Source organism: Calliphora vicina, chromosome 1 (genome assembly GCF_958450345.1).
Source record: "Calliphora vicina chromosome 1, idCalVici1.1, whole genome shotgun sequence".
In the NCBI taxonomy this organism is placed as follows: Eukaryota; Metazoa; Arthropoda; class Insecta; order Diptera; family Calliphoridae; genus Calliphora; species Calliphora vicina.
Genome location: NC_088780.1, coordinates 37785705 through 37801461, shown reverse-complemented (window position 1 = coordinate 37801461; position 15757 = coordinate 37785705). Strand labels below are relative to the sequence as shown.

The 15757-nt window shown below is 30.2% G+C and overlaps 1 protein-coding gene across 2 annotated transcripts in view; it reads right to left on the bottom strand.

The window, feature by feature from the left end:
• The window catches only part of LOC135958197 (organic cation transporter-like protein), a 163579-nt gene that overhangs the window by 144399 nt on the left and 3423 nt on the right, over positions 1-15757 (bottom strand). Inside the window, exon 1 of one of the 2 annotated variants that reach the window (XM_065509082.1) lies at positions 8539-8805. The exons of the other annotated variant lie outside the window; for it this stretch is intronic. Within the exon in view, the coding sequence (XP_065365154.1) occupies positions 8539-8733 (195 nt within the window). The 5' untranslated portion in view covers positions 8734-8805. Of the gene's footprint in view, positions 1-8538; positions 8806-15757 lie in introns of those variants that run through there. 2 annotated transcript variants of the gene reach the window in all.

Below are 15757 nucleotides of genomic sequence, written 5' to 3'. Positions count from 1 at the left end.
TTAGTTTGTTTTTCCAAAAACTGTTTCGATGTGAGTGCCCCTTTACAAGCAAAAGTAGAGTGTATTGTTGATATTGTCTCTGGTGAACAATTTCTTACAAATATTCAATATTTTATAGAAAATATTTTTCTAACAGCAGCAGCAGAGGAGTTTGTTTTTCATTCATTTACATAAAAAAACTATTTTTCTATATAGAGAGCTCAGCAGACAAAAGCACATTATAATAATTTTGTTATACAAAAAATGTAGATAGCTACTCGTATAATATAAATTATCTGTTAACAAATTCATGTAAATTACCAAGTTGATTTAATATTTCATAAGAGACCTTTTCTATTGTTGGCAGCAAACAAATAGCAAGGAAACTTTGAAAAAGTAGCAAGTCAATGACCTTTAATCTCATATAGAAATGAAAGAGGAAAACTAACAATGAAAAATAATGGAAAACGTTTTGTCTCTTGAATTTTTTTTTTTCACAAGGAAGGCTTGAAAATGCCTTAAGACATCCTTGTTTTTATTTAAATTTTTGAATGGTTTGAAGCTGGCATGTGTATGACAATTGAATAGCCTGCTGCTAAAACTCAAACAGTTGAAGGCAAATCTTTTACTTTAGTTTCATGGACATATGTAAAATGAACAATAAATAGTTAGTTTTCTTTGAAAAATGATAAATCATTTGGGTCACCTTCAGATTTTTAACAAACAAATGTTGTTAGAAATGCGGGATTTACATTAGCTGGCATATCTTTTGAACGCGATTTTTGTTTTTAATCACTTATATGTCATTTTGAAGGCTACATATCTGTCATTTATTCTCACTTGGTTATAGAACATTATAGTGTAAACAACAACATTGTTTTTTGCTTCGAAATAGTCGAATTTTGTTCCAACAAAGCGTCATATGCGGGAAGTTTTGCTTCACTTATTTAACCCTCCGACGGGTGAGAAGTTCATTTTCAAACTCAAATTACTCCTTGATGGTCCATGGGAAGTATACCCGCCCCCACATGTATTCCAAGGAAATTTTATCTAGAATTGTTTAAAAAAAATCAAAGCGATCCGACCAATAGTTTAGTTTTTATTGAGATTTAAATGTGTTTAGTACGGGAACGTGTGGAAAGGTCCGCTGGGACCATGTAATTTCAAAAAATCGTTAATAAATGCACTGTCTTTTGGCTTGTTTTATTGTTGAAAATTAAGCAAACTGATTGCTCACCAAAACTTATGCTGAATGGGTTCTATCGGTTTCAACATGCGATAGATGGTTTATAGGGTTCAAAAGTGGTAATTTTGACAAGGAAGACAAAGATCGCCCAGTCCAGCCAAAAATGTTTGAAGACCAAGAATTGGAGGCGTTAATCCATGAAAACAAGAGCTTTCAAAACCATTGAAAGCTAATCGAGCAGCAATTTCAAAACGTTTGCAAGCAGCTGAATTCATCCAAAAGCAGGGTATTGGGTACCTTACAAATTGAAGCTGAGAGACCTTGAAAGACGATTTTGCATGTCCGAAATGCTGCTTGAAGTCTATAAAAGAAAATCATTTTTGAACCGAATCATTACTTGCGCTGAAAATGGATCCACCACGATAACCTGAAGTGTAACAGATCACATGTGAAGCCCGGCCAACCAACCGAATCGACACCAAAGCCAAATATCCATGGCGCTAATGCTCTGCATTTGGTGGTAGCAAAAGGATCCTATCTATTATGAGCTGCTTAAATATTGCCAAACCATCACAGGGAACCTGTACTGAACACAACTGATTCGTTTGAAGCGAGTATTCTCCGAACAACGACCAGACATGAAACTATAATATTCCAACATGACAACAGTCGGCCACATCTTGCAATACTTGCTCTCCTCATCGAGCACTATCTCTTATAACTTAGGAGATATACGCATTTGAAATAACATATATATTTGATAACAGCGGCTCCAAATATTTCCCGATTTTCTCCATTATTTATAGTTTCATTATAGTTTCATTCAGACATTATAGTTTCATTCAGACATGAAACTATAATATTCCAACATGACAACAGTCGGCCACATCTTGCAATACTTGTTAAAATCTATTTATAATGACGTGGTTGGTAAGCTGTATGCCGGCGCCGAAATTTTTTTCGGCTTAAATCGGCTTGAAAATAGACGCCGCACAGTGGTATGAGAAAAAAAAAGACTGAAATAAATCTGTAACTTCTAAACCCTTAGTCCGATTTGAATGAAATTTGACATGCGTAAAGAAGAAGTGTTGTCGAGTTTAAGTTTTGAATTTTGACCGCATGGGCCCACCAGGGGTGCGGCCATTGTTCCCCAAAGTAGGACGGACACCTTGGGTATGTTCAAATTTTAAAACGATCCTGTTTCTGCGTCTGAGTTCTGATTTCAAAAAACTTACACATATAGAATCTACCCATCGAGCACTATCTCTTATAACTTAGGAGATATACGCATTTGAAAATTAAATTTTCAACATTTTTATCCACCCTACTCCAGTTATTTGATAACAGCGGCTCCAAATATTTCCCGATTTTCGCCATTTTTCTTTTATTAGACTAATAACATATGTATGTGTCAAATAGAAAATGAATTGTTTAAAAATAATGACTAAGTCCAAAGTTATATGCATTTGAATTTAAAAAATTAAAAAAGGCGAATTTTCGTTTTTTTTTGTTAAAAAAAAAGTACTTTTTTTCTTTTTAAGTTATCTAGAAAATTTCTAAAAAGATGTATTAGGAATTTATACTTTTTGAAAAGCTAACTTTACACTAAATATTTTAAATGAAAACAAATTTAAAAATTGTTGATATCGAGGGGACCAGGTCCATCCAAAAAACGCCTATTTTTTATCTAAAATTCAACTTTAGGGTAAAAATTCTCAAATCGTATACCCGATATCAAAATGTAGTAACCCAGTGTAGATGGCCAAATATGTTTTTAATTGCTTTGTAAAAGGTTTCGATAACCCCGCTCTTGGTATGGATATTATAGCCAAAAAACTAAAAAAGCCCATTTTTGGGATTTTTCAACACTTTTTTGGGGGATTCCTGATTACAAATTTCAAAATTTGTTTCCAGTTTTCTATTTTTAATGGAAAAATCTATATAACTGTAAAATTTTATTAAAAACTATTTATAAATAAAAATTTAATTTCAATTCAAAAATGTTTATGTATCTTTGGAAAAACTCAATAAAAAGCAATTTTTGTTATATTTTTCAAAAAAATGTTCCATGAATTTTTTAATTGTCAAAAGTTATATATATTTTTGAAAAATAGACAAAATCCCCTATCGATTGATATATAACATGTCTACATTATGTTTTTTGCGTGGCAAATAAATTAGGGAAAACTTAACAACTCGAAGAGAATTTACCTAGCACTGTTATTTACATTCATAAAAATGCTGTTATGTAGGCAACATACTTTCTTATGAATTTCTATGTTAGGTAAATTCTCTGCGAGTCGTTAAGATTTCCCTTATTTATTTTTTTTTGTTGTCAATGGTCCAGACCGTGCCCGTCCGACTATTATTTGTTTGGATCAATGTAGAACGCCCCCGATATTGGTTTTATTCGTTCTTGGCCTCAAAAGATGAGCTGTTCTTTTGGCTCGTAATCCATATCCATTGCCAGAAAGATGGGAAAAGTTCATAGCTAACAATGGCCAACACTTTGAATAAATTTACATTGTGCAAATGTTTCAAAATAAAAGCTAAAAATATGAAAAAATTATGTATTTTTAAGACATACACCCAATATATATTTATATAAAACGATTTGTAGAAAATAATTATCTGCATGAATACATTTCAGTTCATTAATTTAATTTTCAAATGTTTTATTATCTTGTTATAATTAGTTAAGCCCCAATCCTGGATGTTTCACACACAAAAATTATCCTACTCTACACTATATTGATTACATTGGATATGTAAGGTAGCCAATTTATTTATTTTTTTTGCATTACACCTGAATTGTGTTGAAAATTATTGTATTTTCTATAATTTGATGGCAAGAGAGTGTAACTAGTAATTTATTTAAGTTTCTTACAATTTCTTTAGCAATCCAACCCAATGTGTGTTGCATACCTACAAAATTATATTGACTGGCCCGGTTTATGCATTTCAGATTAATCAAAATCTTGTTTGTTTTCTTATTTTCAAAATATAAATAGCTGTCTATTAAACTAAAATGATTGATATACATATTTATTTAGTTTCTTTAAAATAATTTTACCAGATTACACCCCCCCTCATTAACCACAAATTATCAATAAATCATTGCACATTCATCACAAAATTAATCACAATTTTTTTTTGATTATCATTTTTATACAATTATAGATTATTAGCTAAATAATTTAAAATAGAATACAAATTCAAACACTCAGCCATACAAAATAAATACACATTACAATGTCTAATTCGATTTAATTATTATTAAACAAATTATACGTCATCTACACATGACATGCATTTAATGCAAAAACAAAGCATACAACAACAACAACAAAACAGATAAATACATAAATAAACGAATATTGAATTTATAAAAACACAATGATTTAGAAAATAATTGACATTTAAACATTCATTCTTATGAATAATAAAAAAATGAGGGAAAATTATATGTATAAATGAATAGTTGGAGGAGTGGGAAATTGGAAAAAATACCATGATTGGCATTATTGCTGATTAAATATTCAACCAGGCAATTAAATGTTTATCAGTTTCTTTTTTTAATTATCATATTATAATACAACTAAAATTTAAAAGAGAAAATTTAAAAAAATTCAGGGCACAGTGACCAGAGAGCAAAAATTGTTAATTACCCTAGGTCTCCACGTAGCAATTTTTATTGCTAAGCTCAAGCAATAACGTCGGCAGAGCAACAGCAGAGTGATTGCTTTAGGTGGAGAAAACGTTCGTCACAAATACAAAATTTTCAAAGCGAGAAGTTCTATGAAAAACTGTGGTTTATTTTACGTTAAATGATTTTTTTCACTAATTTCTTTGTTTTTTTGTTTGTTTTGGTTCTTAAATAAATTAAATATGGATGAATTAATCGCATCGAATCATAGAAAGAAGAAATTTTACATTAATGACAACTGAACTGACAGCTTATTGCTTAGCAATAATTGCTTAGACAATCAGCAGAGCAATCATTGCGCAATGGATTGCTACATATGGCAATTTGCGGTCTACACTCGCAAATTTCATTGACGCAATCAAATTTGACAATTGAAGCAATAAATATTGCTACGTGGAGACCTAGGGTTAATAACCTGTATAGAAAACAATATTCATATATGGATATTTCCACAGGAAGTTCCACTGAGATCTAACACTAAACTAATTATCTTAGTTGTTATCATGGGAAAGTTTGCCCAAAAAAAACTTTAATGTCTTGTACTTAATTTATTGTTTGTTATCAGAACTCCGCCATCTTTCTACAGAAGAGTCGGTAAATTTTAATTTAAATCAAAAATTAATTTAAAAGAGTTACAGCATTAAATAGTCACGCACTATATTTTTGGCTTTATGACTTAAAAATGCGAATTTTCTTCAAAATTGTAAAAATTTTTTAAAAACATTTGTACAATATTAATTTATTCAAAATATTGGCCATTGTTGGCTATGATATTTTCCCATATTTCTGGCAATATATGGATTCCGAGCCAAAAGAACTGATTATCTTTTGAGGCCAAGAACAAATCAATTTAGAATACTATGTTCCAAAGTGAAGCATATCCCAGAGAGAGCGTCCTGCAATGATCGAAACAAATAGTATTCGGACGGGGCACGGTCTGGACTATAAAGTTGGTGATCAAAACATCCCAACCACTTCATTCTAAATACTTTTTAACAGGTATTGCAACATGTGGCGGAGCGTTGTCATGATGGAATATTACAATTTCATGTCTGGCCGTTTTTCAGCCAATGAGCGCTTCAAACGAATCAGTTGTGTTCGGTACAGGTTCCCTGTGATGGTCAAGCCAGATTTCAGCAGCTCATAATAGAAACGATAATTTTGCTCCAACCAAATACAGAGAACTACCTTAGCACCATGGATATTTGGCTTTGCTGTCGATTCAGCTAGTTAACCGGGCTTTACATACGATCACTTACGCTTCGATTTATCGAAGTGGAACCAATTGCAAGTAATGATTCGGTGCAAAAATTATTTTCTTTTATAGCGTTCAAACATCATTTCGGACAAGCAATATCTTGGTCTTCAAACTTTTTTTTGGCTGGCCTGGGCGATATTTGTCTTCCTTGTCAAAATCACACTTCTGAAACGCACAAACCATCTCTCGCACATTGAAACCGATGAAACACATTCACCACAAGTTTTGGTGAGCAATCAAATTAAAGTAAAGCAAAACTTGACGCTTTTCGACATTTTCGAAGCAAAAAAAAACTCTGCTGTTAACACTAGTACTAAGTGAGAATAAATGACAGATTGAAACCTTCAAAATGACATATAATTTATTAAAAGCAACAACCACATTCAAAAGAAACGCCATATATTGTAAATCCGATATTTTTAAGTCATACACCCAATTATAATACTAAACGACTTCTAATTATTTGTTATCATGGGAAAATTTTGCAAAAAAAAAACTCTAATGTCACGTTCTTGTACCTACTGTATTGTTTGTTATCAGTAATCCGCGATTGTTCTACAGAAATGGTTGTAAATTTTAATTCAAATCAAGCAGATAATATTTAGTCACTCTAAACATTATATTATGATTAATTTCATACGTGTAGCGTTCGCTATCGTAAAAGCATAATCATAAATAGGAAGCTGCTAAATGCAAATAAGGGAACATATTGTAAAAGGTAGATAAAGTTGCTCACTAGAATGAAAAATATGCTAAAGAAAAATAGAAATTTTAACCTTTAAATTTTAATTAAATGAAAAATCAGTTATATTTGCATTTATTGGCATTTTGGCGATGAGTGCCTTGACGCATGCTTAAGCATTGGAGGGTTAAATAAAACAATGTTTGTTTTTGAGGTCTATCGAAAAGCCTATCTGCGGTTTCGAAGAGTGCAATTATCCATGACTCATGTAGAATGGTATCGTCTCAAATTCGACAATTTTTTGGCAACTGACAAACTGAATAAATGACAGCCAATTGGGCAAATTTAGCTTCAACAATATGGCCGCTATCAATTTATTGTTAGTAATTTGTAAAGCTAGTTCTTATTAATATTACAAATTCCTTCAAAAATCTTTGAGAACAATTTTAAAAAATTAAGCTTTATTTTTGCGAAAAATTTTTGGCATTTTTATACCTTTCAGCTTGAGTTGGCATTCCATTTGTAATTTCTACATTTTTTATTTGCGACCCCATAGAAATCGATATTGCCATGTCTGTCTATCCGTCTGTATGTTGAAATCAACTTTCCCTAGCCCTCAAATAACTTATATACATGATACATGAATATATCCGCTATAGACCCGGGTTGGTTGCTATTTAAAATCGAGAATCAGCCAACAAACGGCTGAGATATAAAGAAAATATCAGGAAAACCTCGATTTTTGGCCTATTTTTTACTATATCTGAATTACCAAGTCATTAAAATAGACAATATGGATATCTAGTGATGGATATTTCAAAGTCCTTTGCAACAACATATATAAGGACATAGTAAGTTGCACCTACAATAGGTCAAAATCGGGGAAAATATTTTTACACTCGAATTTTTTTTCTCCAAAAAAAAAAATTTGTCATAATTTTATTTTCACTAATAAATTTAAAAACTAATTTTTAAAAAATTAAAAATATATTTTTTTAAAAAAAAAAATAAAAAATTTTTGAAAAAAAAATTTCAAACTTTAAAATTTTTAAAAAAAATATTTACTTTTGTATATATGTAGGTCTCTTACTTGTTTATACTAATTTTAAAATTTGGTAAAAAAGATTTAGGAAAAAAAGTTTCTACGTATTACGAGCTCTACAAAGCTTTACAAACTAAAAGCGATCAGCTTGTATTCTAATACTGTAGGCGAAAATTCCATTTTTTGATATCTTATGTCCTCTGTACGAACTGATTGTACAAAATTTTGCAATCGGATCTGTAATTTAAAAGAGCCACTTTTCTTCTGATCAACGGTTTTTGGGACCAACATATGGGAAATTCCACGAGAACGACAAAACATAAACCTTTAAAACTTTTTTCAAGATGATTTGAATAATACTATGCGAAAGTATTACATTTTAAGGGCAAAAATAATAGTTTGGTATGGTTTAGGCTAAGATTGCGGCGAAAACTAAGCTCCCAATTAGTACTTAGTATGAAATGTAATTGACTCTGATTGTTTTTTTGCTATTATCAAATTGTTTAATGAAACCGAATATATATTTCGTTATTTATTTTTTAGTTTTTAAATACATATTGTTTTACAATAAGAAAAAAATCTGTCGCGTACGGTATGTCACGTAAGATATTAAATTTTATTTATTAAAAAATTATCCAAAGATTGTTTTCATTTAAAAACTTTATTAAATTTAAACCATATTTACCGTTGTACTATTTTCATCATCTTCTTCTTCCTCCTCCTCCGCTTCCTCTGCATCGTCATCATCCTCGTCATTGTTGAGATCTTTGGCCGATGTCGAACGACTCAAAGTCTCGCCGCTACAATTGCCCACAGAACCGGCAGTATTGTGGTTAGAGCCAACAATGCTGCCGGTGCCACTGCCATTGTCCATCAGCATAATAAAATACTAATGAGCTGTAGCACAATGTTTAATTATTACCTACTTATAAGCTTAAACAAATAACTATTTTAATTATTCTTTTTATTTATTTTATTATACTTTTTTATCGTTGTTATGCACTCACTACCATACTCTCTCTCTCACTCTCTCTCTTTACGGAGAATTAACAGACAAATAATAACAATAACAATTAAATCTAATTACACAAAATATGGTTTTATTTATAATAATAATTTTTATTAAGTTTATTTGAATATATTAGTATCACTTGCTCTTTTCTTTTTTTGGTTAGGTCTCTTTTTGTAATATTTGCTCATTTAGTGGGATGTTGTTATTGTTGTTGAAATTGGCAAATAGCTGTAAATGTGGTTGTTGTATTTATGTTAAGTTGGCTCCTTATGCTGTTGTTGTTTGTTAAATTTATTGCCCGCATTAATTCAATTTTTTTTTTTTATTTCTTGTCTCTTTCCTTAATTTTTATGTCATTCAATAAAAACAACACCAAAATGTCGGTATAAAATTTATATTTTTCAATCATGACAAATTTCCTTAATCAAAACCAAGGAATATGTTAAGGGGACGGTGGAGCTTTTTCAGGCTTTTAGGATCTGTTAAGAATTTAACACTTTTTTGGAAACAAAACAAACAAAAGGAAATGGCACATTTTTTATTTTAATTATGGTCATGGTGTGAACACATTTATCATTGAAATGAAGAAAATCCCCCGGGCGGAAAACAAAAATTTCTGGTCACGAATGTAAAAGGAAGTTAATTAAAATAAAAGGATTTTTATTTAGCAGTAAAAACTTTTTTCTTGTTTAAATTCAATGTAGTATTTTTGTTGTTAATATTTAATTTTTTATATTTTTTTTAATTTTCAGATTTTTCTTTTTCTCTTGAATGTTTTTTAAAAAATTTTAAAAACTCTTTTTATTTAAAAAAAAATATATATATTTTAAGTATATTAAGCGAATTGACAACATTTATGTTTAAAAGCCTTAAGGCAACTAAACTATTGTTGAGAGCTTGCAAAAAAGGTCCTGTAAAGCTTTTTATTGTTATTAACGCAAGCCAAAACTTTCACTTTAGCGCCAAAATCCTTAAGAAAAGTGAAAGTTTTGTGTTAGTAGCAGTTTAAAGACTTCATTTTAGCATTAATCATAAACAAATTAAGTTTAAATTTCAAACACAAACTTAGCTATTGAATAAATAACACTGACAATTCTCTTTTCAATTTGTATTTCCTTTTAATTCATTTTAAATATTTGTATTTTTTGCATTATAACCGGTTTTTCTAGTGTTAATAGAAAACATGTTTATTGTTACAAACTCTCCCTGTTTTCAACATTACTCTCTCAAATAAAAGCTTTTACCCAGAAACAGCTGTTGACGTTCATTGTTCATTTCATTGGAGAAAGCTTTTTCTCCCATGTTTTCCTTAAGGTTAATGTCACTGCATAAGCCATTCATAAGTACGTAGATACATTTGTATGTTTTCAAATGTATCTAAATATGTATTTAAATGTGTGCTTGTGCCTGCGCCTGCATGTCTTTTACAAACCATAATTTTTAGCTTCCATTCTCTCTCTCTCACTTAACTGTGTGTATGTGTGACGTAAGTTTTATTCTTGCAGGTGGTTTTCTAAAAAAGGATTTCCGGGATTATTATAAAAGCAAACTAACCAACCAACTAAAGTGCATTTCATTGGTTTTATTTAGCTTTGTCCCTGATGCTATTCTTCATCTAAAATCTTCTAAAGCTTTTGGTTTTTAAATTTTATTCTCATGTCTGGCTACAGGTGCTTTTGATTTATTTACCAACACATAAATTTCCGGTTAATTGCCTGTGACTGGGGTGCTGGATTTCACAAGGAGAAAAGGATTAAACTGAATGGGTATGAATTTCAAATGACAATCAAAATGTCATTAGTTGTGTAGGAGCAAATGGCAATGTGTTGTTTTAAACAACATAAATCTTTATGGAAAGCGGAAGAGTGTTTCAATGCATTATAAACCTATTAATTTAGTTTGCTATTGAACTTGAAATTGTAAAGGTTTTTAAAGAATTTAAAGGGCTAAAAAAAAATATATTTATATGTTTTATATGAATAATTGAAATAACACTGTCCAACAAATTGAGACTTTTTGATTGGAACAGAATAGTGACCCTATAATTCTGAAAGAGCATGTTGAGTAGATCATTTTTGTAGAATAAACTTATAGTCCAGCTGGTCTGAATTTTTTTTGCAATGGGTCAAAGTTTTTTATCGAATGAAGCATTATACTAACTGAAAAAAATGTTGTAAGTTATTATCTGAGAGAATTCTTATGGTCAGAGTTGTGGAAGATCTTAACCCTCTAGCTCCTCTCTTTAGGGGTAAATTTTACCCTTTTTCCGAGAAAATCAAGAAAAGTCCTTTCAAAAAGGACATTAAAGGATTCAAATATTCTACGAAAATTTTTTCCGGGAAATTTCAGTAGGGGTCACCAAAGATACCAAAGTTGTAAATAAAGCTCTTTACGCTTAATTGGCAAAATTACACGCCTCACATTTTTTAAAAAAATCACAAAAAATCTATTTTATGTTCCGAATGAGCTGATATTAAAACTATAAATAGTCCTAAAGAAGATCTACAAAAAATATATTTACATATGTATCACTTTTAGGTCAAGAGTTATTTAGGTTTACTTATTTATTTTTTTAATTTTGTTCGATCTTTTTTTAGTTTTTTTAGATATGTCGGGCCTACGGAGGTTCGAAATTGCTTTTTAAAATATCTAAATATTTGCGATAAAATTTCGAATACTATAAAAATAACTTGGTAACAGTTATGATGTCCCTATAAAAAGTTACATGCATCCAAAGTTGGAACATGTAAAAATGGCCGTTTTTTTTTCAAAAACACATTTTGCATGGAATATATAAAGGGAGCAAGGTTTGTGGAGCTCCTGATGAATAAATATAAGCTTTCTGTATAAGTAGTTGGTATTGGTGAAAACCTTAGGACTTGAAGACTAACAGTTTAGTAAAATGAAATAATTGTATGAATTTTTCGCACTTAATTTACCTTAGAAACAAAAAAAATTTAATATTGAGATTTTCCATGAACAAAAATATAAAATTTTAATTAATGTAAAATTTTAACAGTTAAAGATATTACCACAAAATTTGGAAATAGAGTAGATCCAAATGTTCTTAAAGCAATGGAATTATAATTTTTAACACTTTTTATTTTTAAATACCAAAATTCCTAATACGGGGAAAATGTGTTCCAAAAACTGAGTTTTTTAGAAAACACATTACGGCGACGGTTTTTACTGTGTGATAGCAAAATAACTTCGTACGTGTTTAAATAAGATATAGGGATATACAAGAATAGATCTTTTTCGAGGATCGGTGCTTTGCCTTTTTAGAATTTTTTGCTCAAACCATGAAAAATGAAAACCAGCTGGACCAAAAGTTTATTCTACAAAAGTGATCTACTCAACAAGCCCTTTCAGAATTATAGGGTTGCTATTCTGTTCCAAAAATGTTGTTTAATTGATTTAATTAATTTGAAGCTAAAATTTTCATATGTTCTGATAAGGAATATAGAAATAATACAAAATAAAACTAATTTATTCCACTGTTCCTAATCGTAAATATCTATAATTACACTCCTTAGACTCATTCCCTCATACCAGTACTGTGTATATTCACTGTTTTAATCCTTTGCCAATTAGTGGTCACTTTTCCAACCACCTTTTCTATAGTCTTTAAAACATAGTTTATTGGCATCTATTGTCATATTTCTAAACAATTTCATTTTTTGAAGTCTCCATTTATATATTTCTTGCAAAACTTTGTCGTCCGGGTGCTCTGGTTAGATTAATATATTAATTTGAAAATATTGTAAACCATAGTTTTTCTAAGAGACTTTTACGCATTCAATAAAAAAAGCACAGAGTGTTTATTGTTCATCGAATTCAGTGTTACTTTAGTAGTTCGTTTGTTTTGATCAAATAATTTAGTCAAAATGATGATTTATACGTAACGAAAAATTGTATCATAATTATTTTTAATGCCAACCGCCAGGGTGGTTAATAAACTAACCACCCCATTCCACAAAAACCTTGAAATGGAGTGTTTTTTAGTTTCATAATAAACTAACCTTAATTAATGTAAAAATTCAATTGTTTTTTGATTTTAAATACGGTTTTTGTTTTTAATAACTTTCATTTATGCTCACTTACATAGTTATTGAACATTATAGTGTAAACAAAGTTTTTTTTTTGCTTCGAAAATGTGCCAACAAAGCCTCATATACGAGAAGTTTTGCTTTACTTCTTTAATTCGAAAAAAGTGCCGCTGTTTCATCGATTTCAATGTGGTAGAGATTGTTTTGTGCGGTTCATCGCCCAGGCCATTAAAAAAAGTTTGAAGACCAAGAATTGGAGCCATTACTCCATGAAGATTGTTGTCAAACTCAACAAGAGCTTGCAAAAACAATTGGAGCTACTCAATCAGCAATTTCAAAACGTTTGCAAGCAGTAGGATTCATCCAAAAGCTGGGAAATATACTACCATACGAATTGTAGCTGTGAGACCTTCAAAGACGATTTTGTAAGTTTGAAATGCTGCTTGAATGCTATAAAAGAAAATAATTTTTGCACTGAATCATTTCTTGCGATGAAAAATGGATCCAATACGATAACTCGAAGCGTAAGAGATCGTATGTGAAGCCTTGCCAACCAGCCGAATCGACACCAAAGCCAAATATCTATTGAGCAAACCTAATTCTCCGTATTTGGTGGGAACATAAGGGGTTTCATCTATTATGAGCTGCTGGAATAGTTTTGTACAAATGTTTCAAAAAAAAACCATGTCTTTATCTAATTCGATGTAGCTATATCCGTCTGATCGTCTGCTGGAGGCACGATAGAGTCTAGTAGCAAATCCTTAGAAGAATTTAAATAGTTCCTAAATATTATTTGTTGATCATAAATGTTTGGTATTGAAAACTAGCAAAATCGATCTAGTAAAACTAGAGTGATAGACCAAATTGTCCAAAATTAAAAAAGTTAATTTTTTCAAACTTTTCTTTACTATTTTTCTTAAATGCCCATACAATTTTATTCCCGGAATATGGCTCGGTGCTACATAAATGCCTAAATAGAATAACAGTATCTATACAAAATTCAACAAAAATAAATTCGATGTGAAAAGAAATTACAAAACGAGTTTTATATTTGACCATATAGTGAATTTTTCGATAGATTTTGTTTCAGTTCTTCTTTTTATACCTTTCACCTTCGTATAAAAAGTTTTTCCTTCCGTTTGTAATTTCCACAATATAATTTTACGACCCTATAAAGTATATATATTCTGGATCCTTATAGATAGCGGAGTCGATTAAGCCATGTCCGTCTGTCTGTCTGTCCGTCTGTCTGTTGAAATCAATTTTCTGAAGACCCTAGATATCTTCTGGTTCCAAATCTTCAATAATTCTGTCAGACATGCTTGCGAGAAGTTTCATATTTAAAATCGGTCCACAAAAGGAAAAAACCAGGACAACCTCGATTTTTGACCTATTTTTGACATATATCTGGATTACTAAGTCATTAATATAGACAATATAGATATCTAATGATAGATATTTCAAATACCTTTGCAACGACGTATATAAGACCATAGTAAGTTGGACCTACAATGGGCCAAACCCGAATTTTTTACTGCATATGTTTCAGAAACATACTATCTAAATATATGTAAGTATAATTTGTATAATTTAATTTTCCAATTTGCTTAATTTTTCTTTTTATGTCAAAAATCTACTTTCTCCCCCAAAACTGCCCCAATCAAATAAAACTTATTCTTATTACGTTTCTTTTCTTATCAGCTTTTCTTTCTTGTATTTCTCATTTAACAGCCATAAGCGGATTAATACCTGCCATGTCTTTGGCAGGTATGATATTTAAATGGGAATAAACTTTTTTACTTTGTTTAAAAGGGCAAAGTATCATTGAAATAAAGTAGATGATGTTACATTATATATGATTCTCAACATTATTTATAATAATTATAAGTGTATTGTTTATTCTTGATTGCCAACAAATTGCTAGAAATTAAAACGTATTTCAATTGTAGGAGAAGTAGAGGATGAAATTAATAATAATTGCTAAATAAATGAGATTAAATATGTAATATTTGTCTTATTTTTAGCCCAGAATAAGCTATAACAGGCTTAAGAAATATAATTAAAAAAAAAAAAAAAACTAAAGTGATTAAAATGGCTGCTTGAGTAAGGGTCAATCAATCACTTTTGAAATTTGCCGTTAGAAATTAAAACGTATTTCAATTGTAGGAGAAGTAGAGGATGAAATTAATAATAATTGCTAAATAAATGAGATTAAATATGTAATATTTGTCTTATTTTTAGCCCAGAATAAGCTATAACAGGCTTAAGAAAAATAATTAAAAAAAAAAAAAAAACTAAAGTGATTAAAATGGCTGCTTGAGTAAGGGTCAATCAATCACTTGAGTAAGGGTCAATCAATCACACAATGACTTAAAAATTAAGGAATTTTTTAAAATTTTTATAAATTATTTTGAATCCTTTGTACAATCTAAATTTATTCAAAAGTATTGTCCATTGGGCATAGCTAAGTCCTTTTCCCATCTTTTAGGAAACATATGTTTTCCGCGCCAAAAGACAGGCTCATCTTTTGAGGCCAAGAACTAATCAAGCCAATTTAAGATACTATGCTCCAAAAACCGAAGTGTATTCCAGAAAGAGCGTTCTATATCGATTGAAACAAATAGTATTCTGATGGAGCAAGGTCTGGACTATAAATCGGGTGAATCAAAACCTCTTTCTCTGCGAGTTGTTAAGTTTTCCCTAATTAATTTGCCACGTAAAAACATAAAGTAGACATGTTATATATCAATGGATAGGGGATTTTGTTTATTTTTCAAAAATATATATAACTTTTGACAATTAAAAAATTTATGGAACACTTTTTTGAAATAATAAAAAAATGC